The 26,165-nt window shown below is 39.1% G+C and overlaps 1 protein-coding gene across 7 annotated transcripts in view; it reads right to left on the reverse strand.

The window, feature by feature from the left end:
• Positions 1 to 26,165, reverse strand: part of LOC141438656 (uncharacterized) — an 81,267-nt gene that overhangs the window by 34,237 nt on the left and 20,865 nt on the right. For all 7 annotated transcript variants that reach the window (XM_074102532.1, XM_074102535.1, XM_074102533.1 and 4 more), the window contains exons 3-21: positions 22,359 to 22,538; positions 17,247 to 17,363; positions 15,012 to 15,167; positions 14,204 to 14,369; positions 12,500 to 12,660; positions 11,478 to 11,647; positions 10,772 to 10,878; positions 8,856 to 9,016; positions 7,984 to 8,187; positions 7,149 to 7,247; positions 6,299 to 6,436; positions 4,795 to 4,941; positions 4,246 to 4,389; positions 3,515 to 3,636; positions 3,003 to 3,096; positions 2,451 to 2,622; positions 1,811 to 1,963; positions 1,190 to 1,310; positions 482 to 502 (exon numbers count right to left, since the gene is read on the reverse strand). In XM_074102532.1, the coding sequence (XP_073958633.1) occupies positions 482 to 502; positions 1,190 to 1,310; positions 1,811 to 1,963; positions 2,451 to 2,622; positions 3,003 to 3,096; positions 3,515 to 3,636; positions 4,246 to 4,389; positions 4,795 to 4,941; positions 6,299 to 6,436; positions 7,149 to 7,247; positions 7,984 to 8,187; positions 8,856 to 9,016; positions 10,772 to 10,878; positions 11,478 to 11,647; positions 12,500 to 12,660; positions 14,204 to 14,369; positions 15,012 to 15,167; positions 17,247 to 17,363; positions 22,359 to 22,538 (2,633 nt within the window). The remainder of the gene's footprint in view (positions 1 to 481; positions 503 to 1,189; positions 1,311 to 1,810; positions 1,964 to 2,450; positions 2,623 to 3,002; positions 3,097 to 3,514; positions 3,637 to 4,245; positions 4,390 to 4,794; positions 4,942 to 6,298; positions 6,437 to 7,148; positions 7,248 to 7,983; positions 8,188 to 8,855; positions 9,017 to 10,771; positions 10,879 to 11,477; positions 11,648 to 12,499; positions 12,661 to 14,203; positions 14,370 to 15,011; positions 15,168 to 17,246; positions 17,364 to 22,358; positions 22,539 to 26,165) is intronic.

A 26,165-nucleotide genomic window follows, 5' to 3' on the forward strand; every position in this document is an offset into this window, starting at 1 on the left:
AAAACCTGATCCGGATTGCATGTCTCTAATTTTAATGGCTGAGATTTTGGGATTTTATCCCGATAATGTCGAAATTATGGGGTAAAAAGTAGCCTACATGTTATTCCAGACTTCCAGTTATCTAAATACCAAATGACATATCTCTAATGCTAGCAGTTGTTATTTTAATGCTATAAGGCAGCGGTTCCCAAATTGGTCCAGATGGACGATGGACCCCACAGGGGTCCATGGGAGATCAGACGGGGATCCACGTTGGCCTAAAAAGAAACGGGGTTTTTAGGAGTTTTGGGAATATAGTAGTATTGCAGCAGCAGGGGGTCTTCCGAAAACAGTAAAACCTTGAAAGTGGTCTACGAGAAAAAAATTTTGGGGAACCTCTGCTCTAAGGATACATTAGATTAGTAATAGATACTTTTACTTATTATAGATACTTTAAAGTATCTATATAGGTAAGTATATAGATACTTTTAAATTAACTTACTTTTTCCATGTCAGTTTCTTCCTGTTGATTCCGAATCAAAGCAGCGTGCAAGAATCATCGCGATTAGAATCTTATTGCTATTCTGAAATAAGAGTTTTCTAATGTTTATCTGAAATCTACAAATTATATCGCCTAAAACTTTACTACCATTTCTTAAGTAGGCTTCTCAAGCCATTTGTACTGTCGCTCTTTGAATTGTGTCTACAAAGAAAACAAATCACGCAACCTTTATTCATAAGAAGTAAGAAAACTGTTTATAGCGAATTGGATTCGTGCACTAAGGATTTTATAATTTTAAAACCTTACAAACCTGAACTGTACTTAGTTTCATAGTAATCATAATGAAAAAATATTTGTTTGCAATTTTTCGGACTTCTTTGCTTTGTATACGAGTAGTACTATATCTACTTTACGTTGTGAGATCTTCTATGTCAACTAACAGGAAATACCTTAAAGATTTTGATTAATTTAAAAACACTTTCACTAGGTTGAATCTAGCCTAGGTACTTTTTTCTAAAAGGGCCGGCAACGCATCCGTAATTCAAGTTATGTATTCGTGTTCATGGGCGCCGGTGTTTGATCTATATCAGGTGACCACCAGCTCGTTTGTCCCCTCTCATATAAAAAAAAACCAAGTTGGTTGTGGTAAGACCACTTGAGTCTAGTCGATAAATCAATAAGATTATTAAGTAAAGGAAGAAGACTGACTTGGGCTGGGTGGGGTCGACGTTGTAGCAGTACCCCTCCGGCGCCTGCGCCGTGCTGTAGCGGCTTATGCTCTTCACCACCACCTCTTGCTGAGGCACGTACGGCACTCCATTCACCGACCCTGAGGACAGCACATACCATGTCAGTTTTGATCTAGACAAAACCAAGTATAACCAACTTGGTCACACACCACCAAGTGGTGCACACTACCATCCAGACACCAAAGTCAATCGTCGGCCTTAATAGTTTAGCCGATACGATTTCGGCTAGTTGGCGATTTCCAAATTGGTGTGTCAAGCCCTTGTGCTATGGACAACACCACTCTAAACATTTTTTAAGTCAGGTTCAGGCGAGGATGCATAAAAACAACGTCCACCTTCCATACCACTTAGATCCCCAGCCATAACATCTGCTTGAAAAAATCCCTTGTTCTTCGTACATAATCAGCACTATTAGGGACTTAATTATTTCCTAAATACGAAAACTGACAGTAAAAGTGCCCGACAGCTCTTTGAAATAGGAAAGATGATTATATACAAAGAACAAGGTGAAGAGAAGATCGCTCTGATTTATTTTTCTCTGATTTATTTTTCCCATAATGGTTCGCTAGAAATCCCTTACCAGTGGAAACCTCCATAATGTTTTTGTGGCTCAAAGCAGATTCGGTCCGCTCGTCTCTAGTGACATCGATGGGCAGTGAGTCGTCTCCGAGGGATTTCATGTCATCAGCCGTAAGGTAGCGGTAGGGCTGGTCATTCAGGATCGTGTCTTCACCTGCAAATAAGATCGATCAGTTATATTCTGATTTTAGGGCAAAGATTAGGTGCTATGCAGCTTGACAGATTCTTATTGCCTTTAGTGAATAGGTACTGTAAGTGATGAAGATTGGCAACTTTATCATTATCACTAAAGAACTTATTAGCGTCAAATTTGATGACAAACATTTTGAAATACGTATTCATATTATGATTCTTATCTATATTTCCAAAGTCTTGGCTGCACACTTTTGTAGTCGCTGAGTTAAAAGATAGAAAGTTATCGTTGTTTTTATGGACCTTCTGGGTGGTATTTCCTTTATCAAATGGGTCATCATCATTTCTAGCCTGTGAACATAAGACCCACTATTGGGCACAGGCCTCTTCAGAATGAGAAGACTTGGGATGAACCTAGGTCCCACTAGGGTTCCATGTGCATTGGCATAATGGTCAAATTATCCGGATATTTGGTTTTTCCCATGCCACCCAAAATTCCAGTATCCTACCTCCTTCCTCCTCGGAGTCAGACATGAAGGTCTCAAGCATGGTCTCTGGTGCCACGACTTTGTACTTGTCCTGGGTGGCTGGAGCCAGTGATGGCTCTGACACCTCCTTGAGGGTTTCCATGACTGTCACGTAACCCAGCTTCGATGCTATGTCTAAAGGAGTTTGACCGCTCTGTGAAATTAAAGCAATAGTTAGTTAAATGAACATCGATTGCGCTTCTTTGCTATCTGATTTGAGAACTTGAGCACTGATGATAAAATACCATTGGTATCTTTTATCCGGTTCTTAGGACCATGCACTATTGCTTTTGTCCTTTTTGAAATATAATAGTATAGTAATACAGTCACCAAAATAAGATGTGTGGGATCGTTTGGAGGAATTGTTGATTGAAAGAAAATTTAAAGAGTTTAAGTATAAAAAAATACTTCCTATAAGTCAATGAAAACCTTATAATTAAGATCTAGATAAGCAGTAGCGTATCCAGGAAAGTTCAAAGAGAAAGTAACTGGTGAAGCAGAAGCTGATTGTAATATTACACGAAGAGTACTTACGGTTGTAGTAGCATTTGCGTCCGCTTTGTGTTCCAGGAGAATATTAACAATGTTAATGTGACCCTGTTGGGCAGCGTGATGTAGTGCCGTATACCTGGGTGATATGATAAAGTATAATTATAGCCGATGTATTGTTAACGATTAAGTCCCCGATTTATACCCCTAGAAGAATTCATAAGATCAAATTTCGCAAGTCACAAATATGTCCTCCAAAATTTTGGTTCATGTTGAAATCTGAATAAATATTTCATATCTATAGTATATTCCCAATGAAACGAAACAAATGTAAGAAATAGGTTAGGTTAGGTTAGGTTAGTTTTATGTACATCCTCGGAAGTCCTGACTTTTTTTAACATACATAGATAGTTTTACATACTGAGCCGGAAATTTTCAGTTTTGTGAATTTGGAATTTAAAATTCTAGTTATTCTTACAATTGATGTGTACTTTGTGAAGTACGCGAGGACTTGCGAGGTTATTTTAAGGCGTTCCTCATTAAACTTAAAAGCTCACCCGTGAGTTGTCTGTGCTTTCACAGACGCTCCATTTTCAAGTAAGAATCGAACCATATTGGCTTGACCGTAGTGGCTGGCGATATGCAGTGGTGTGTAGCCTCCTTTGGTGCAAATATCCACCTAAATGAAAGACAAGGAGTATTTAATAACGCTGGAAAGCCCAGTTATTATCCCAAGTTTTCCAAAACTTCGTATTTATTTACGAGCATGAGCAGTGAAAAAAATCTTACACCAGACTTTGACATGGCAGTAGGTACATTATGCAAATAATCCTATCCCATCGTATTTTCTCGGAAACGTATGCTTGCAAAAATATCTAACACTTACCGGCTCTAGAAATAGAGTCCTAGCAGATATTTATGCATGCCTTGTTTTATCAGATACTGTACTCATCAAGGCAGCATAGGAAATTAATAATCGATATAGAGTTAATCTAAGTTAAGATTCACCTGCATTAATAAAGCCACAGCACAGCCGTGCAAAAATATCTGCCATGTCCAACCGGCCCTTAGAGTCGTATGATATTTATGCACGCTTTGTTTTGTCAGATATTGATGCTGGTGACTGTACTATCGAACCAATTGAATCGTGACCCACTGTGGAACCTTTTCGTAGAAAAACTCATAGTGATATCGCATTGCTTGATAAGGGAATTGTGACATAATACTGTGAGAACGTTCTACGGTGTGTCAGGAATCAAATGGTTCTACTGTAAACAGCACAACGGACCTCAGCCCCATGTTTGACCAGCAGCTGCGCCACTGGTACTCGTTCCTCCTGGGCTGCGAGATGCAGCGCCGCCAGTCCATTCCGCGCCTGCTGGCCTGCCGCTGCTCCTTGCTCCAGGAGTAGGGCACACATCTCCGCGTGACCCTGGAAAGAGCGTCGGTTAATGGAGCTGGAAACAAAACGTCGATACAGAAGCTGTCTTAAAAATAATCCAGCATTATTTCAACAGTTGGTTTTGTTTGATTGAACCTCTCTTTAAAAGTTTACCGTATGACTAAGCCAGTTCTCTGTTTTTGTCGAAAATATTTTTTCCAAATGTTGCATTTTCCAACTGTTTCATATGGACGAACGATTTTTTTTAAAGCTTTTCACTGTGAAAATGTGCCATAAAACTTTCACGATTACACGACGAAAGCCGACTGTTGAAATATCTAATAAGGCATTAATCTAGTTAGCTCTTCAAACGACTTCGTTGTCTACTGAAAAAACTGAGAACTGCCTTACAGAAATTTTGCAACTTTGAGAACTTTGCGAAGATGCTAAATATACCTGTTGAGCCGCAAGATGTAGTGGCGTGAAACCAGCTTTGGACTCGGCGTTGGTGAGGGCCCCGTACTCCAGCAGGATCGCGGCAGTCTCCATCTGGTTCTTCCGGGCTGCTATGTGGAGCGGGGTGTGACCGTTCTTGGCCACCGCCTGGATAGAAGTGACAGATATTAAAAGACATTTTACTTAGAATATACTGTAACTAGAACGCATGTACTGAGGCCGGCGATTGAACCCGGGTCTTCGTCAATCCGTGACGCGTGCTTGGCGGTACACTAACCACAGGTTAGTCCTACAAGTATTATAAAAGTAAAAGTTTGTATCTATGTGCGAATGTTCATTACATCTTCACGCTAAAATGAGTCAACGTGAAATTGGGTATGTACTCGTAGATTTGGAATAATACAGGGGCTACTTTTTATCCCGACATTCCTACGTGGTTGGGATAAAATCTCGAAATGTCTACCGCTAGGTTTAGAGTCATGAAATTTAGCACAGTTACTTTATATGCAACGTTAACAAAATACACGATGTAATTTTTGGGAATACTCACGAGACTTTAATAAAATCCGGGAATTCCAATTCAACTGCTGGATCTAATGATTTATGCGTATGAAACCGCGGGTAAATACTAGAATACAATACACAATGAAATTTCCCAACTTAACGTCAGTAAAGTCGTGTATGCATATCTTTACAGCTTCGGCCGTATTGATATCTTTGTAGATGACATAAGCGTTTTTTGAGCAGCGATATGGAGTAACACAATAAATAAAAAAACCGGCCAAGAGCGTGTCGGACACGCCCAACATAGGGTTCCGTAGCCATTACGAAAAAATTGAGTTATATTTTTCTAAGGATTTCGTATTTTATACGGAATTTTCCAAGTTTAGGTATATTTTATACCTTAGGCTGCTATTTACTCATAAACTACTAATAATTCTTAAGCAAACTTAGCCGTTATAGTTTTCCTTGAAAGTTTGATATACTTACTACCATCCTGATTTTTTTCAAATTTTTCCTCCCCCGGTTTAGATTTCAGAGGAGGGGGGGGGACGCTCGATTTTAATGAAAATTTGCACTTTAAAGTTGAATATTTCGCTAACAAATCAATTAATCGAAAAATCGTTTTAGCAACCCCCTAATGGTTTTAAAACACCTATCTAAAGATACCTCACACCATAGGGTTGGATGAGAAAAAAAAAAACACCCCCACTTTACGTCTATGGGAGGGTACCCTAAAAAAATTTTTTTTTTTTTAATTGTACCTATTTGTTGGCATAGTTTACTTAAATATCCGTGCAAAGTTACAGCTTTCTATCATTGATAGTCCCTGAGCAAAGCCCGCGGACGGGCAGACAGACAGACAGACAATAGACATGGCGAAACTATAAGGGTTCCGTTTTTGCCATTTTTGCTCCGGAACCCTAAAAAGTAACGCATGAAGCACGTCCTTGCGTTTAGTTGGCTCAGGCCTATCTTGAACACCGGTCTGGTGAATACTAACCTTAGCATCAGCCCCCTTCTCCAGGAGGGTGGTGGCGACAGCTTGTTGGTCGTACTGCGCCGCGATGTGCAGTGGCGTCATGCCATTTTTGCCCGCTTGGTCCGGTGAAGCACCGTGAGCCAGGAGTAGATTGGCCACCTGTAGAAATAAAAAGAAACATACAAAACGATACAACACAATTACTCATTATTGAATACTACAATATAGTAAGCAGTGCTGCCGTGAAACAGCAGTGCTTGCACTCTTGTGTTTCGGCGTGGAGAGTAAGACAGCCGGAGAAATTACTGGCATTTGAGGTACCCCATCTTAGGCCTCTAGATTGGCAACGCATCTGCAATACCCCTGGTGTTGCAGATGTTTATGGGCGGTGGTGATCTCTTACCATCAGGAGACCAAAGTATGAAAAACAGAAGTACATACAGAAAAAATACAAGGAAAACAATAAGCGGCCTTAATAACAAGTAGGGCAGGCTAAATAAACCAAAGATCCTTATTTGATTGCCTACCACTCAAAGATTGACTGGCAGAGATCCTTTTAGGGATAAGTCCGCCTTTGCACAAGTGCTTTTTGTAACCTTTTGTATTTCCTTTTTGAACAATTAATGGTATGAAAATACAAAGATCCAGGCAACCTATTCCATAGAAAGAAGTAAAGAATTTTAATAGGTGGTGTACACTCCTGCAAGTTTTTTGTCGAAGTTGATGTCATCAAAAAACATCGACTAATGGATCAGTGGCATAAACGTGACGATCCCGCCAAATTTGTCTTAATGCTAACTACGGCAAACACAAATAAACCTTTGTAGATTGCGCAGTACAATGTCCACAGATAGGAACTATTTTACTGCACCTTTAGGTTTCCATATTTGGCGGCCAAGTGTAGAGCCGTGAAGCCTTTCTTCGTCGTTGCTGTTAGCGGGGCGTTATGCTCGATCAACGCTGCTGCAACCTGTAAGCAAGTAATACTTTGTAAAGCGCGTGTTCCTGAAGCAAGATCCAATGACATCTGGCTAATGTTAATGGGATTTCAACGTACCAGGATGTTTATCACACTTATAGAAGATTACACAGTGTCTGAGATACCCGGGTTTAGATAAATACGTATCTTATTTACAGACGGTCCCATTAATAGAGGTTATATCAATTACAGGGGTGCAATTATTGAAATAGGTAAAAAAATCTTTGCTAAACAAATACGAAAAATTATCTTCATGACGGCTCACTTATCTCAGTTGCAGAAGTCAATATCAAAGAAAATAATGTGGCAAAATGATATATCGACGGTTGAAAGGCTAATTGAAAAAAGCAACATTTTTTGAGATATTGAGTTAAAAAATATTCCGGAATCAGTGATTTTTTTTCTGCCGTTTGAGCTATGTCTTAAAATTTTCACTAAATGGCACTAAATAAAACAGGTAAAGTTACAGAGATAATACTAACAATAAAGTGGATGGAGTTTATGCCTTATCCAGATAAACAGCTTATTATCACGACATAGCGAGATAGAAAATATCGCGAGGAATGTGTGAATTTTCGCCTTAGAGGCCTACATTTTCTTTCCCCCAAGGCCAGACCTCTAAATTCAGCCCTTCCCGCGTAGGAACTAGAAACCAAGCCCTCTATTCTCTATAGTCGCGCAGCAGTGGGACGTATAATAGGCAGGAGATGATGATGAAGATACTCACATCATGGTTATGCTGCTTAGCCGCAATATGCAGCGCGTTATAATGATCTGCGGTGTGCGCGCGCACGTCGGCGCCGTGCTGCAGCAGCAGCACTGCGATGTCCACGTTGCCGAGACGAGACGCGATGTGGAGCGGCGTCTGACGCTCCCTGGCCTTGGCTTCGACGGCGGCGCCGTTGCGGAGTAATATGCGGATTATATCCGTCTGTTGGGGGAGAAAATGTTGCGTTAATAACTGGTACACGTACGCTGTCTTGTACTGGGTCCGTGCCTTGCCCGGTTTCAAAATTCAAAATTCAAAATTGTTTATTGCATGTCACATTACAGGCATTAGGATGGAAAATTACAAACTAGGTATACATGTGACGCCCTGATAGGGCACGGCAATATAAGTAATCAGAGGGTGCTTATTATAAGTGGAATGTATTTAACATGCATGGAAAAGAAAAAAAGATAAACATATAGGTATAATTACACACTCACATGAGACACATTTTAAGTTTTAGCCACATATGAACTCTAAGAACCATCCACCAGTCCTTGGCAAAAGAACTTACTCGATTTTGTCGTCGAAGAACTCATCCGGCTATAGAAGCTTTTATTGATTAGGATTTTCTTTTATTGGTTTTTGGATAGTAAAAGGCGACTAAGGGATCAGAGCCCTTACTCGTATTGCCTAACGCACACGGAATCACAATCTATTTCACCAGTTCTTTCTGTCACACGGTATAAGACGAGGGTAGAAAGAGATGGTGAATGCGATCACGAGGGCCAGCGTGTTAGACAATACGGCCTCTGACTTACTCGTACTTACGACGTATTTTAATGGGCCTTATTACCTGGAACAAATAAATAAATAATTTATCTTCAGACCTGGTTGGCCCGTGCCGCCAGATGCAGCGGTGTCTCTCCCCGCACCGTGGGCACGTCAGGGTTGGCCTCGTGTTGGAGCAGGTAGATGACGATGTTCATGCAGCCCATGAACGCTGCCACGTGCAGTGGCGTCAGACCGGACTCCGTAGTGGCCTGTATACCTGTGCACAAAGTAAATATAAAAACCTTCCGTTCTTGCCAGTTGATAAGGAAACTATTATATAGGTATCCGTGCAAAATTACAACTTTCTACCACTGATAGTCTCTGAGCAAACCCGTGGACAGACAGGCAGAGACGGCGAAACTATAAGGTTTCCATTTTTGCCATTTTGCTACCGAACCCTAAGAAATCCAATGGATACTGTCTCATGTTGGAGTAGCAGGTAATGAGCAAGTGGATAGAGTGGCTAAAACGGCAGTGACAGATGGCATGGAACTCCCATGTAAACCATATGGTATGGAATTGATGACACTTGCGAGGAATAAATGCTTAGATATGTGGCAAGAGTCATTCAATTTGATATCTAAAACGAAAGGTATCTGGTACAACACAATACAGAACAAAATTTTTAGGGTGCCCTGGTTCGATTGTGCCAGCCTCCCCAGGGATTTACTTATGTGGGCGTTTCGAGTGCGGTCAGGACATGTTCCATTGAATAAATTTTTAAATATGATGAAAGTAGTTGAATCCCCCATGTGCACGGATTATAATAAGATTGAGGACTTAATACATTTTTTGGTGGAGTGTGTATTGACTAAGGATATCCGCGAGAGGTGGTTAAGTGATTTGGACCTGTTCAATGGTGCAGTGAATGTTATTTTGAGTTGTCCGGCATCGGAAGATGCAGTACGAATTAACAGGGTTCATCAAGCACTCCTTTGCAGCCAGATAATCTGGACATCGCAATAGAAGTGTTTAATGAATGTGGACATCGAGTCTTTCAATGAGGCTGGCATAGTAACACAAGTGCACTTAAGCCTCAAAAAAAAATAGAAAAAAAACCCTAAGAAAGAACGAAATACAATGTTGAGAAAAAAAGAGTTTCCTGCCGGATTCTTTACAACAAATCTTCTTCAATTGATGGTAGATTTTTGACACGCATTGGTGCTTGTTATTTCGTTATACTCGTAGCCTAAGTTGAATAATAAATTTTGACTTACTTATTTTGATTTTTGGTTTTGGAATCTTTATTTTTTTATTTATTCAAATTTTTACTTTTACGTCATCCTTAACGAAATGAAAATACAAACTGGAAATATAGATCACAGAAAAACAGACCATCACTGGGAATCAACCCAGGTCCATCACCATAGTGACCATCTGGTGTAAGCGGTATAGCAATTACCGAGGACCTGGTTCGATCCCAGTGATGGTCTTATTTTTCTGTTTTTTCTGTATCATTTCATTGTATTTCAATTACTTATTTTGACTTTTTAATAATAATACATATCACGGGACACTTAACAACAACCTAGTCTCTAAGTAAGCAATTGTGTTATTTGATCATCATTTTATTCAACTTAGGCTATAACAAGGACCAATGTGTGTCACATGGCATGGTCATGGCCATCCCATAGACTTCTTCTTCTTTCTTTGTCTTCTTGTGTTTGTTTACTTATTTTGTACAATAAAGAGTTTACATACATACATACTTCTAGTTGCTTCGGTAGGAAGCTACCTGCATTCAGCGTGACCCGCTGGGCTTTAGCCAAATCATCCGTCAATCTATTTGATGGACATCCCACACGCCTCTTGCTAATCCGTGGTCTCCATTTGAGAACTTTTCAGCTCCAAGAGCCATCTGTTCTCCATGCTATATGGCCTACCCATTACCACTACAACGAGCTAAGATTGGCTATGTTGGTGCCCCCGTTCTTCTACGTTATCTCCTCATTTCAACACAGTTTAAACTTACTGGCGCCATATTTGAGCAGCAACTCCACCACTTTGATCCGGTTTTTCTTACAGGCGATGTGTAGTGGCGTGAAACCGTTCAGGGCACGCGCATTGGCATCAGCATTCCTATACAAAGACATTCTTAAAATTACAAGTCAAGTTACTGACAGTTACCACCATATTATAATTATTCGCCAAATTAGTCATTATGACGAAAAAAAATTGTTACATTAGTTAATCCTATGTAAAAATCGGAATAAAAATAAGCCTGTATGTTATTCCTACATACAATTATGCCAAATTTTATCCACAACCGTCCAGCCATTTAGCGGTAAGAATTCACAAACATACACATACACGCGCTCGCGCGCACGCACGCACCATCCATAATCATAAAGTTTCTGAGTAGGATTTATTTGACAACAATATTATATACTGAACGGGTCCAATAGCAGTTTGGTGACCTTTTGCATTAGTAGGATTTATTTTACCACAATATCACTGAAACAGTAGTTTGGCGACCTTTCTCATTTGTAGGATTTAATTTACAACACAATCGTTTTGTCAACATACACTGACCGATCCAGCAGCAGTTTGGCAACCTATCGCATTATTAGGATTTAATTTACCACACTTATCATCAACAAAAACTGACCGATCCATCAGCAGTATAGCGACCTTTCGCAGACTATATTCAACAACACATGTCATCAATGTACACTGACCGGTCCAACAGCAGTTTGGCGACCTTGGCATGCCCGCAGTGTGCAGCCACATGCAATGCAGTCAGATAGTCGACGGTGACGTCATCAACCGGGGCCCGTCGTGCTAGCAGCACGCGCGCTGCTTCCGCGTGGTCACCTTGGGCGGCCATGTGCAGTGGTGCTAGACCATTCTGGGAGAAGGAAAGGCAAGTAATTAAAACTCCAGAAGAAACTGAGACCCCAGTTATGCAGTTAAGTATGCCAGTTAGAAGATTAAGAAAGAATGGGTAAGAAGAGTAAGATCCTACGTTTGTCTACGTATAGAACGTAAGTCAAGATTGTAAGGAAAATGTTAAGCCTCATAACGCAGTTCTTCCACTACAAAAAGTTGTGACGGCATTAAATCGATCACTAAGTACATAGACGAGTATCACTAAGATCAGTTAGTGTAATATAATTGAGGAAGGCCTTCCAGGAACAGACATCTGCCCAATTAATTTACATCAACGATATTAATAAAAAATTGCATCGTTACGGTAAACTATTATGCTAGTGCTTGATAGGCCCTTCTGCCTTAATGACATAAAATTGTTAGACATATTCGATTTATACGAATACTATGATATTAGGATTCTTGAAAAACGAAAAATTGTTTTGATTTGAAATAACACAAAAAATTATGTACCACTTTATTTATTTCAAATCTGTTTTTAACCTCCGACGCAAAAAGAGGGGTGTTATATGTTTGACCGCTATGTGTGTCTGTCTGTCTGCCTGTCTGTCTGTTTGTAGCACCGTAGCTCTTAAGCTGGTGGACCAATTTGAATTTTTGGACCAGGTTTTCTAGCGATGGTTCTTAGACATGTTTCATCAAAATCGGTTCAGCCGTTTTTAAGACGTTGAACTTTGAAGTGACAAAGTCGGGCGTTTTCCAATTTTTGTTGGTTAGGTTATTTTTATTAGCAGGACAGTTGCTCGATGAAATCAAAGATCTTTTGAAAAAAAAATTTAGGTATCATGATGATGATGAGAACAAAACACACCTTGCTCTTGCTGGTAATAGGCGCGCCTCGATCCAGCAATGCTTCTGCGACGCGCTCATGGCCCGACCTCGCGGCGCAGTGCAACGGGGTGAGTCCATCGCGCGTGCGCGCCTCCACGTTAGCTCCGTTTTCACAGAGGAGAGATACCATGTTGAGTTTTCCTAGAGACAAAAAAATAAATAATTCTTTTGAACGCTAATAACCACCATTATTATATCATCTCATGTCTGATATATATTATTGTTGTTCAACTGGAACTATAAGACGAAAAGCGTATCCGCAATATGGTTCATCAAAGTTGTCTTAACCTAAACTCCTCCCCCCTTTTGCATCATGCCCGACACAAAGGTTTCCATTTTACTGACTGCATTCTCTCTTCTGCGTCTCTTTCTCGCAATTTATAGCAGTTGAACCAGTTACAACCCATGGGGACCGCTTCGTCTCTGAGTCGGACAGAAAATTTTGCTTTTAACTACTTTTCGCTTTAGCTATTAACTACTCTAAACATAAGTCAGTAAATTAGAAAACTTTTTATTGTGCATAACAGTTTATAAATGCCTACAATAATAGACATGGAGTAGTACAAAGGCGACTTTATCCAAAGGTTACCTGGTAATGTAGCCAAAATTGCCAAATTACCAAATGTACATAGCTAAACTAGGCAAGCAAATGAGAAAGTGGTTGAAAATAATTGAACGGCTTCAGGTAGACAACATAATCATGGGCAACGCTGCGAAACATCCGGGAATGGACTAGAGTTACAAGTGCAGCGAAGCTTTTCAACCTCGCTAAAGGCCAAGAGAGATGCGGAGCTGATTGTCAACCTTCACTAATTGGAGAGGCACTATAAGAAAAAGAAGAGGTAGACAATAAACCACCCCAACATGAAACTGATATGGAAAATACTTCACATACAGCAAAAATTTTCCATGACAAATAAACTAGCACTGATGGAACTTTAGTAAAATTAGAAAGAATTAGTAATTTACGAATGTCATAATGTCACTCGTTTTATCGTCTGTTTTGATTTATACTGTAATTCGTTCGCTGGCGGAGCGCCAACATCCATCCACGTGAAGACCTAAATTAAAATCACATTATAATTATGGCGAAATGTTTACTAAGCGCAATAAATTATTCTGCGTTGTGTCTCAGTGAGGAACAAAGGAATCATGTTTGCAGGTAAACGGTGTCTAATTTAAAAGCAATTTGATAAAGGCAATATTACGCTGGGAGATTGATCATCTCCCAGCCCTCCTTGAATTTTTATATTATTCTGTAAATTTATGGAATGGGATGGCATGGCATGTGGCAACATGTCGGCAGTGTGACAGGATTGTTCGCAGTGACTGGCTTGGAGGAGTCTTTAACGCATAAGACAACTGCCTCCTTGATGCGCCGTGTGCACGGCAGTTCCAACACCTTTCCAGCCGCGATGTTGGACGATTCAGGCAACTCGATGTCAAGGCGCTGAAACTCTGTTCATTTGTAGTCTCGAGTATGCCCAACGTGGAAGCTCCGGATATAGCTTTCCCTTACAGATTGCAACGGCTGGGGGAGGTGGTTCTGAACAAGGGCGTCCAAGTTCTGACTGCTGGAATCTTTGACATCAGTTCCCCTGGCCAGCAACAGCCAGGCCATTGCTGCCGTAGTACCTACGAGACAATGTGGAGGGGCATGAAGCCAGACTTTTGAAGTACTTACCCCATTTAGCAGCCACATGCAGGGGACATATGTTGTGTTTGGCGGGGCAGTTGACATCAGCTCCCTTGGCCAGCAGCAGCCGAGCCACGGCCTCGTTACCATAGTGTGCGGCGATGTGGAGGGGCGTGAAGCCAGATTTTGAAGTCACGTCTGGGTTGTGTTCGTTCTAAGAAAAAAAGAAGGAGAAAACATTTTTTAATGAGAGTAAAAAAGTTTCATTAAGTAAATTTTCCTGTAGACATATATATCTGCGACATCGATGCAGTTCGCAATTTTAGTCAAATCGTAATCAAAATGTCTGTTCTGTTAGTACTGAGATATCACAAGTTTGAACTGTATTGGTAATCTTAAAGGTTCTATTTCAGACCGCGTAATGTTGAACTCTAATAATTAACGCTTTACGGTGAATGCGCTCCAGAGAGGTGGAATCCGAAGAATATTCTAGAAGAGTAGGATAACAGGGATGAGGTTGTACCTCATGTGCCAGGAATTAACCTACTGCCTTACTCTTCTCGTCGGACCACAGCAGGAGCTCTTCGGCAGGATAAGACTCCGTTTCCACCAGAGATGTGCGTGGATGTGTTGCGAGGAATGTGTTTTTCATGAACCAATAGAAACTAAGCTGTTTCCACCAGAGATATGCTGTGCGAGGATAAGTAAATGAAGCGTTTCTATTCGTTCATGAAAAACACATTCCTCGCAACACTTCCTCGCGCATCTTTGGTGGAAACGCAGAAGCAAACGCAGAAGATGGTGGATAGACCTCAAAATCCTACCACCCACAAAACTACTCGCTCTTGCTACTCACCTCCAACAGTAAGTTGGCCGCTTTAACATCGTCCTTCTTAGCAGCAATGTGGAGAGCTGGCAGGCGGACCCTTCCCCTGGTGTCTGCTTCCAACAGAACCGCTACCACTTTCTCGTGGCCTTGCTGCATCGCTACCGCCAGTGGCGTAAAGCCATCCTGAATAAAAAAGATTAGGTATCAAAGTGATGCCTATTAGATTCACTATACTATAACAACGACCGGGAACCTACTGGTGATCTAGCCAGGATCGTCTCCGCAGGAGGGAACTCCTCAACGGCTAATGGCATCGACTTCAAATTTGGTACGGAAATATAGTTTGGATGACAATGCAAGCACAGTGAATGAAAAGTACAGTCAGCAAAACAAGTTTGTACTATAAATAAAAATTAAGAAAAAAATTATTGACTATTTAGACAGCTCTGATATTGATAATGGCAATATGGAATATGCGTGGAATTCAAACTTTCTCTTAAATAATTTAACGTGATACAAACACTACAAACACAAACACAAAAACACAAAAGAACAAAAAACAGCACACAATTACGCCTATTCCCTCTATGTAATTGACTATTGTATGCAATAAATTGCTGCTGGAAAAAATTCAAAAATTAATTCCGATTCAACTTCTAAATTGCAATTTATGTATAAATCATAGCCAGACTAAACTCAAGGCTTTGTGTTCGTATAAAATATAGGTGCTGTATGAATCCAGATCTAACTTTGAAGAAAAACACTATAGCTTTCTTACAGTAGGGGAAACATTGTTATCATCTAATATTATAAATTCGGTTAGTGTGTGTGTTTCTATTTGTATTTTTTGGGTACGCGAAACGGAGGCGACCGTGGGAATAGTGATAGTATATGTGTGTATGATTGGATATTGAGTCTTTTTTTTTATTTCCGGAAAATGCACGATTCCCGAGGGAAAAGCGCGCGATAACCGAATTCCACATGGGCGAAGCCCAGAAAAAAGCTAGTGGAATCGAAAGGTACCAGCAAAATACCTACATGGAAATAGAACGAATTTTTCCTATGCATACATACTCAGTTGCTATTTACTACCTCGGCAGCCACTATTCTATCTACTATCTACCTGAAGACGTGGAACAGAGAATTGATCTCTCGATGAAGCGAAAACATAGATCGAAGTGCTCGATAAGTACGGTAGAATCAATCTGAAATGTTTGCTAGGAAAAATTCGTGTTTCTCCAGCGGTTTTGAAATTTTTACATTGGGTACAGCTCGATTCACAAGAGCTGCTGGCACGAATGGATTGAATGAGTGAATTAAAGTATCTGTGTGTTACCTATTTGAAGACACTTCACACAAATATGGAAAATTCATGCATCTGTCATTTTCCTACAAAAACGTCTAAGTGACATTACTTTCATTCAATTCGTGCCAGCTCTTGTGAATCGATCTGTAGATTCCAGAGGGGATACTACGAAACTCGAAAATCGATGTCGTATCGCACCGTCCTTTTCATTTCAAGTTTTCCCTTTGTAGTATAGGGAATGAGTAAAAGAGATAGTATTCTATTTAGTCTGTCAGTTGGGTTATCAGAAAATATTGGACACGTATTTTTTTCTTTTATCAATCAAACAAAAAATTACGAAGATGAAGCGCATCATATTAGTTTGGGAGGGGGACTGTGACGTCACCTTAGTAAAAAGTATTCGTAGGTGTGACACATGTGTATCACATGGGACTTAAACCTTTACTTAAACCGTCTATATGTCCATACTAGCTTTTGCCCGCGGCTTCGTCCGCGTGGAATTGGCATTGGTCTAAAAAAAAAACAATGTTTATTTTTATATATTTTTTTCATAAAATAGGCGAATTTAAGACACCCATGTGAAGGATTTTGGTTTTAGTTGCGTTTTAAATTTTTTACCCTATTTAGACGTTACCGAAATTATAGCTAACCATAGTTGCCATGGGTTGGGTTGCCATACGTTTTTCTTTGCCCGTCACAATTATTTAAAAAAACGCAGTGGCTTCTGTCACCTGGCAGTGTTAGAATTAGGCGGTTTTGTTATATAACGCTGATTTACGATGAAATTCAAACAAAGGTCAAACATTATTTTGCAAATATACACACGAACAATCAGTATTTTTTTACAAAAATGTTATAAAATAATTTAATAAGCCTATTCCTCGAAATGGTTTTGGAATTAGACCACATTGTAAAAAAGTGATCAATGCCAATTCGGTTACAACAGAAAGCCTTACCTCAGTAGCCAAGCTCTGGTTGGCTCCGTTGGCCAGGAGAAACTTGACCACGCCGTCGTGATTCTCCTGGGCGGCCATGTACAGTGGGGTGAAGCCATTTTGGGACTGGATGTTGACCTAGAACAAAATTTTGAATAAATCATCATCATCGTCATCATCCCAGCCTATATACGTCCCACTGCTGGGCACAGGCCTTCTCTCGGAATGAGAAGACTTGGGCCGTAGTTCCCACGCGGACCTAGCGCGGATTGGGAACTTCACACGCACCATTGAATTGCTTGTCAGGTTTGTGCAGGTTTCCTCACGAAGTTTTCAAAAATTTGTGGTAAATTTCAAATGTAATGTCGCACATGAATTTCGAAAAACTCAAAGGTGCGAGCCGGGTTTCGAACCCACGATCCTCTGCTTGAGAGGCGATAGGTCAAACCACTAGGCTACCACGGATTTTTTAACGTTTGTTTTTTAAATAAATATTACGTTATAATTGCGGATCGGCAAGCGTAGCGGTAGGACGTCCAACGAGATGCATAGATGACCTCATTAAAGCTGCGGGTTCACGGTGGATGCAGGCCGGTTTCAACCGAAACAACTGGGGGAACAATAGGGGGGGGGGGGGCTATATCGGCTTATATCCAACAGTGGATATTATGATGATGATGATGAACGTTATGTTTGGATCCCGCTTATAATATGTACTTCACGAGCAAACATATTTCATACAGGATGTTGATCACTATTACCTTTAATGAGTTCCCGATATTTCTCATCTACTAGCGTCACGATCACGGGTTATCTCGCCCTATATACGTCCGGCAGTGATGCAGGGCATGCCTCCTCTCAGAAAGAGAGAGCTTGGGCCTTAATTCCGAAGTGGAAAGTACGGATTAGGAACTTCACACAGGGGGCCAAGGAGCGTTTTGAGGTTTAGGCGAATATTTTCTTAGTTTTCTTCGCAAAAAAATGTACCTACAACAAAACCTAATTTATTTTGTAAGTAGGTAGAAATATTACCATCGTCAAAGACTAAGTAGTTGTAATAAAGTAAGTATAGCTATTTCAACTGACCTAAATATAAACGGCTCTTAAATTATAGTGATCATAAAGTAACTGTCAGATATGAACATCCATTAAAAATTATAACTTTAGCAAGCTCATACAACACTACTGCATTTATTGAAATTGTAACGCAATTCTAATGGGATAGAGCAGCATTTTGATCAACTGATTTGAGTCTAATACGAGGTGGTGAAAGCCATGAATTAGTCGGAAGCAAATTAAAGATTGATGGGTAATACTTCGGATCGGAAGTCGGTGATGTGTTTTGATTACCATCAATCTTCATCAGATGCTGAAAAGCTATAGAGTCAATGAACTTCATATCATATTAAAATCATTCGAAAGATCGGCCGGAATTCAACATTGTAAATTTCTATAATACATTTCATTTTATGATTCTCTATCGTTTGCCCGAACTTCACATGCCATAATGTATCGTTTTCCATAATTTTCATTTGGCATAAAGTAATTTAATTCTGAAACAGTATTTTCTTCAGAATTTATATTAAACCAACTTCACCTATGCATAGGTATAAAATTGAATTTTAAAAAATCCTGAAAACAGCACAGTTCTATATATTTAGTTTGTTTTTTTACGGCAAGCGTTAGTATGACTTTGGTACGTAAATGAAGTTATGTACGTTATGGTAAGTGAAGTTATTCGCACTTTTATACTTATTAGCGCTCCGTCTCAAAAGAAAAAAGGGGAACCCTTATAGGATAGCTTTGCTGTTTTTTATTAGACAATACGGCCTTTACATGCCATGTAAAGTTACTATTTTTATCTTTTGTTCGACTTATTTTAATTATGATTTTACCAATTTATTGTTTACTATTGTCAATAGCTTGTAATTGTTATGGTTAATTAATATCTTAATGTGTTTTAATAAAATTTTAATTCTATTACTTTTTCAATTTAATGTTATTCATTTATTGATCCTTCTAGTCAGAATTTTATGTAAAATAATTTATTATGTACAAAATTAACAACCAACTTAATTTAAGGCTATAATTTCGACACATTTGACTTGTCTATCGCATTGGGCAAACCTGTAATAATAGATATGTTTTGTAAAAATATAAATAAATAAATAATGTATAAGATCCTAATATCAACACAATCACTTGTTAGTGTTATACGTGCCTTGGCTTTGAACAGTTATACACGTGCTTGATGATGTTCATGATATTTTGAGCACGATATCAAAACATTGAACATAAATATAAGTTAAAGCCGGGCGCACACATGACATGAGCGCCATAGTGAGATAATTCAGAAATGAATATTTGGGTGGAGTTCAAAGTTGGACACATTAACACCTTTAGTGTGAAAATTTTCCCATTTCCAATTTTAAGAAAAACCGTTAACTATACAATAGTATAAGTAATTTGTGGAACTATTACCAGCTGTCGTTATATACGGTTAACTACAGGTAGACCACTGGTTAACATGATCCAAACTTTTGAACTTTCTCGTCTAATCTAAAAATAAAAATAAAATAGTAACTCGAGCAGTTAGCACATAAGCCGAAAGGAGATTGACCACGAGAGTGTGGAAGTTAGACCAAGTGCTACCCAGAATAACACACTTAGGCTAATACTAAACAGTACACTAAAGCCTAAAGCGCTTTAAGATCTATCCCTCCTCGTGTGAAAAAAAACGTATCAATTAGAACTGAATCATTTATTTGATACGTTGAGTATTTATCTTCGTCATTGTCATCGATAATAATGAAAGTTTGATTTGATTTGATTTTTATTACAAAGTAACGCAAGGATGTCCTTAGAGGTATTTTCATTTCTGGAAAGCATTTGGTCTAAACCTTGTCAATCTCCTTTCTAAAGGTGTTCTCGAAACAGTTATTTTCAAAACTCCTTCTCTATCTTCTTCTTATATGCAAGTCTGTACGAGACGGACGCATGTTCCTTTAGGAAATACGGCTCACTCGGGACCATAGATGGCGCTGTGTTCAATAGATAAGTCACTACCAAACTCGTTTTTTTAATTAACTGTTTCGCTTAAGTTACACCGAAGTGTGCGGCAGACTTAAAGGAGATTAATTATTCTTTGTATCCCTGATTGCTTGATTTACAGGAGCAATTTGCTCGCTCCGCTTTGATGGATCATTAAAGCTTTTTATGGCCGTGCCCTTAATTAGTATTTATTAGGTCATCTTTAAGGGTTTATTTGCTTTGAAATCTGACCGTTTTTAAGGTTTTTAGTAGCTGATCGGGCCAGATGTTTGTATGATAAATATATAGGTACAGGTCTCAGACCATGGTGCTTTAAATTCAAGGTTCGATTTTACTCGCATAATTGAGCTACTTTTATTTTGTAACATATTCAAATAGGTACAAAGTTGAAATTTTCAATAACTTGAATTTAGATAATTTCGACCATTCTAATTTTATTGTGCACCTGTCTAATTACCGTACCGCTTTTTAGCGCACTAGTGACACGGTAATTAGACTTGAGTGCACTGATAAATGTAAATGGCTGCCGTCCTTTTCGTAGATGTGCACTCAGTTGCAGTGTCGTGTCGCTTTTGCATGACAAAAAAAGCGGTACGGTAATTAGACAGGTGCACGATAAAATAAGGATGGCCGATTTATTGATCCTCGTCAAATCAGTGCTTCGGACATGGCGGTGTTATCACTGTTTCTTGGTACGGGGGCCTTTTAATTTTTAGACATTTATTTGACATCTCTTAAATAAGCATTTATCAATGTACTGACAATTTTTGTTTGTAGGTACTGGTAGGTCTATATGAAAAGTCTGTATGAAAAAAAAAATGAACAGTAGTGATCATGTTTTAAAAAAGTTGCTGAACAAAAGTAGCTCAGTTTTGCGAGTAGAATCGAACCTTGGATTTAAAGCCCAGAGACACAGCTCAGAGACTTCCTGTATTTAGTCTCGAGGCTTGAGTGTTTAATAGGTATGTAGTTTAGGTGAGTTTGTTTGTCTGCTGCTTAGTATCCATAGCACAAGCTTTGATTACTACTGGACTAGGTCGATTGCTGTTAATTAATACTGTTAATTGTCCCATATTTTTATATAAATTATTACAATAGCTCCAAGTATTTTGCAATACAATGTAAGCAAATGACGAAAGTCGTAGATGTGGTGCAGGAGGTTGAGCGCCGGAAGTGGAGATGAGCAGGACACATAGCCAGAATGGATCACTGCCGGTGCGAAGAACACTGGAGTGGAGACCACGTGCCAACACCCGCGGTAGAGGAAGACCTAGGCTCCTAAGAGATGGACGGATGACATCCGGCAGCAAGCCGGCATTAACTGGATGAAGGTGGCAGGGGACAGACAGACGTGGAAACGTGAAGAGGAGGCCTACGTTCGAAGACGGACGCAACAAGGGCTGCTATAGATAGATAGAATGTAAGCAACTAATATTAGTGAACTTCAATACAAAATCGTTAATAGTTTTTAGGTACTTATTGGAGTATTTCTCAAACAGTTGTCCCGTCATAAAATTGTCAAGAAATCAGTTTGTCAAGTTATTATTAACACTAAGGACGATATCATAGAACACAAACTGCATATAACATCCAAACATTTTTGACGTCAGGAAAACGTCACGAAATTTTGTGAGGAAATCTGGAGGAAATGCAATGTAATCTTGTAACTACATCGAAACTTTCTATTGGATCCAACAACAAATATTAAGTATCTGACTTTTATCACCTTTACCACAAGGTTTTGTGTATATTTAAACAAAATATTACTATTTTTTGTGTTGAAATGGCGTCAGGATTTTTTTTTATAAGTGGACAACTGAAAATGGACTACTTTTTGAGAAATAGTCATTGGGTCCTGGAAGACTTTATTTAATATTTTTGAGATAGTTTAGCTAATGAGCAAAAATTCACGAGGATTTCAGCAAGAGCTGTAGAAGCCCAATATATGGTATGTGCCGAGGTGAGGAAGAGGACTATAGTTCTACTCCTGCTGGCTCGTGCTGAGGCACCGACGTCAAACTGTTAGAAAATTATTTTCATGGTTTTTGTTATATGTACATCTTTTTTTTTAATTGTGTTTACCTGGGCCTCATTCTGCACCAGTAGCCTGACGACAGCTTCCTGGCCGGCCAGGGACGCGATGTGCAGCGCGGTGTTGCCTTTCTTGGTGGCGGCATCGATTGCTGCTCCGCGATGGAGCAGCTCCCGGACCACCTCTAGGTGGCCATCCTTGGATGCTAAATGGATGGCGTTCAAACCGTTCTGTGAACAAAGGAGATTAAATTAGTAAGGGGAAAGGTTTGTGGCCTTTGGATTCTATATCAGTTAGAAACTTAACGGACTATGAGATTTGGGCCCAGTGGAGATTGGGAACTGCACATACCATTGAATTGCTTCTCATATTTGTGCAGGTTTCTTCATGATTTTTCCCTTTACCGTAAATGTCGTGGTAAATTTCGAATGGAAAAGTTCAGAGTTGCGAGTCCCGGTTTGAACTCAAGATCCTCTGCTTGAGATTCCATAGAGGTTTGACTCTAGGCTTTTTCTTTATTCTCTATTCTATAGCCTAGTTATACCTGTAGTAAAATTATGACGGTATAACATTTGACTTTGTTGTCATCATCATTCATCATCAAAGATCCATTGTTGAAGACTTACAACACACTACAATGAACGCCCAAGTGCATCCACAATCCACCGGTAGCCTGCAACTCTCAAATATAGTATAATAGAACGAGATGGTACGAATTTAGTTCACTCCTATTTGAAGTCTTCTTCTTAAAAGAAAAACTTATAGACATGTTTCGTCCTGCCGTGCAACTTCCAATACGTACAAGTGAATCTCAGTCGCTTGCATAAGTAAATATCGTAAAAAAGCACAACAGATCTGGGTAGATGCAAGGTCGGGTGAATATCGGACCGTTGGACCTCTGCCAAGTGGCAGGCTTGGCAGGATTCGTGTGATGCTTGTTCGGGAATAAAGTGGCCGTTTTAGTAAGATGAAGCAAGCATCAAACCTTAATAGAGTATTTCATATACTGTCCAGGCCACCCAGTTTTGGAACTCCCTGCCGATAGATTTAAGGCGCGCAAAGTTCTTGTCTATTCTTAAGTTTATACTTAGAACCACTATCTATTCTGTCATCTTTCGTATGTATGTTGTATTTAGTTAATCTATATTATGTTGTGGATGTGTATTGTATTATATGGTTAGTTTTATGTATTCTTGATATTATAGCTCTAACCTATTGTAAATTGTATCACCTGCTTAAATTTGTTCCTTCCTTCTGTCTGTTGTAAAGCTTGCCTGGGATAAATCACTCTGAAGCGATATTGCAGGCGCCTTTTGCTTACCTTGAAAAATCTCTATAATACTTATGTTTTCTGTACTGCTTACTATGTGTTGGTGTTCAATGAAGAGTTATTGTATTGTATTGTTATTGTATTTTTCTTGCATGCATGCAAACTTGTGGGTCAACTGACATATATTTGACAGGTTTGGAAGCACATAGTAAACAAGCCTCTCGGCAAACGTAGTGTAGGACGCCCTCCGGCCAGGTGGAGTGACGATCTGCGAAAGGCTGCTGGTAGAGATGCGTCTATGTCCAGCTGAACTGTTATAATTATCTATACGTTACATCAATCTTGATGATGATGATGATGATGAAGCAGAACAGCCAACACAGGCATATGCAGAGTGTAAAATTTTGATCGGTCAGTATGGGAAAGTGTGAAACTATAAGACATACGAAGATTTGTTTCGTTCTTTATTTCTATTTGGATATCGGTAGTGTAGGTCATAAGCAATAAATGTTACTATGAAATACGATAGAATAAAATGCATTGTATTACATATTTTTAATAATGTAAGTTTTATTTTTCAAAACTTCCGGGTTCGATTCGCGGACTGAGAGCAAGTTTTTTTTTAAATGTATGAATGCAGTTTTTCTTATTTATAGAATCAATGAAATGGTTCCTAAGAACCGTGTGTCTTATAGTTTTAGACTTTCCCATACTGACCGATCTGAATGTTACACCCTGTAGAGATTTTCCAAGGCAAGCAGTAGGCGCCTTTATTACTTCAGAGCGATCCCTTCCAGGCAAACTTTAAACTACGACAGACTGTGGACTGTGTGTGTGTCTGTTTAGGGGAAGAAGCTGCATCAACACATTTTTTGCATACAAGTTACCGTAAGGTCGCGGGTGAGCAAAGTAATTGTTTATATTTTTTTGATACGGACCTCCGCAAAGTAAAGCCTGATTCAATTAATTACTGACTTATTTATTAAATTAGTTACGTCTACACCGAGCCTTAAGCAAACCCATGAATATTAACATAGTACACGCCTTCATTATAAGTAAAGCAAATAACTATACACATACAAATGAAGCAGAAGGTATGTTCGCTCTCATTAACACACGACACGCTATGAAACTAATACGAATAACTTAATAACTAAGTTGAAACACAACAATGTGACCTATATACGCCAGTTGATATTAAATGTGACAATTTGACCTATCTGCGTAAGTTTATGTATGTACAATACAAAAGAAAGAAACAAACACAATTGACAAACTTTGAGATACTTTATAAGATAAGTTGTAGCATTGATAAAGGAATTAAAGAATTATAATAATAATAAATTCATTTATTTCGGGCAACTTGGCCCATACAATAAATACCTTACATACATATTTATAATCAATAATATTTAAAACTAATTTGGTGACAAAACGGCGTGACCCCGTTGAGTCACCGTCCCCGACGTCGCTATTATGTAGAAGTATAGCCATAGACTATGCTGCGGCTGTGATATAACGCAAATAACACATAAATGTTTTTTCGGCAGAGTTTCGGTGTACTAAGAACAGTGAAGCACTGGAGCGAGCTTGAGACAAACGCAGATCGAGGAACTGTCTTACTTACTGTCTTAAGCCGAGTTTAGACTTGCAAGAAAGATCGTGCAAGATGCATTACATTGCGGCGCTCGATTGATCACTACAAACTCGATGGCTTTACGGGTACGGTAGCGCCAAAGTTCGCATACTCTTCGCTAGTCATACCGTACTTTTTGTCCGAATCATCGTTTGTCATAATTTTTTCCCACTGAAACCTTACAGTTTTCTGAAATTTTTAAATGGTCATCCTATAGAAAACTATAGGTTAGGTTAGGTTTGTTTTATATTACAATGTATTTAATTTGTTTTTTTTTATTGTTAATTGTAATTTTCATATGTTTAATGTACAATAAAGAGTTACAACAACAACAACAACAACTATTCTGGACAATTATTGGATTCAGAGAAAAAAGAGTTGTGACAAACGATCGTTCTGACAAACATTACATTCGGACTTCCAATAAGTATGCGAGCAATATGGACCCAAAGCCGCTTGCACGTCCTTCTTCGTTCTTGCAAGTCTAAACTCGGCTTTAAATTACTTTATAGAAGTTCAAGATAATAAGATATTTAAGGGTAGTTCATAGTGTAATTAATAAGAAGGTAATGTGAAATATAACTACTTAGTATAATATTATTCAAAGTTATTGTGTTTCTTCCACACAAAAGTCAATATATATACCTCCTTCACCCTCATACTCGTATATTATACCGGATGTGGCCTGTAATACGAGCAAAAAATTAAAACAGAGATCATCCTCGTCAATCTGAACAACATTAGTTCAGCAACTTTTAAAAATAATGGAGTCTTTAAATTTTCTTTTCTTTCATACAAATTAAATACTGCTATAAATGTACGCCATCCTAGAACACAACTGACGTCGCCTGTCACGCTACAAACTTCAAGCATTTTGCTTTACGTTGCTGCTTCGAATAAACTTGCTTTATGTAGCTTGACATAGTGTAAGTGCCCTCGTTAAAGAGGAAA

This window comes from Choristoneura fumiferana, chromosome 19, assembly GCF_025370935.1.
Source record: "Choristoneura fumiferana chromosome 19, NRCan_CFum_1, whole genome shotgun sequence".
NCBI classification, from domain to species: domain Eukaryota; kingdom Metazoa; phylum Arthropoda; class Insecta; order Lepidoptera; family Tortricidae; genus Choristoneura; species Choristoneura fumiferana.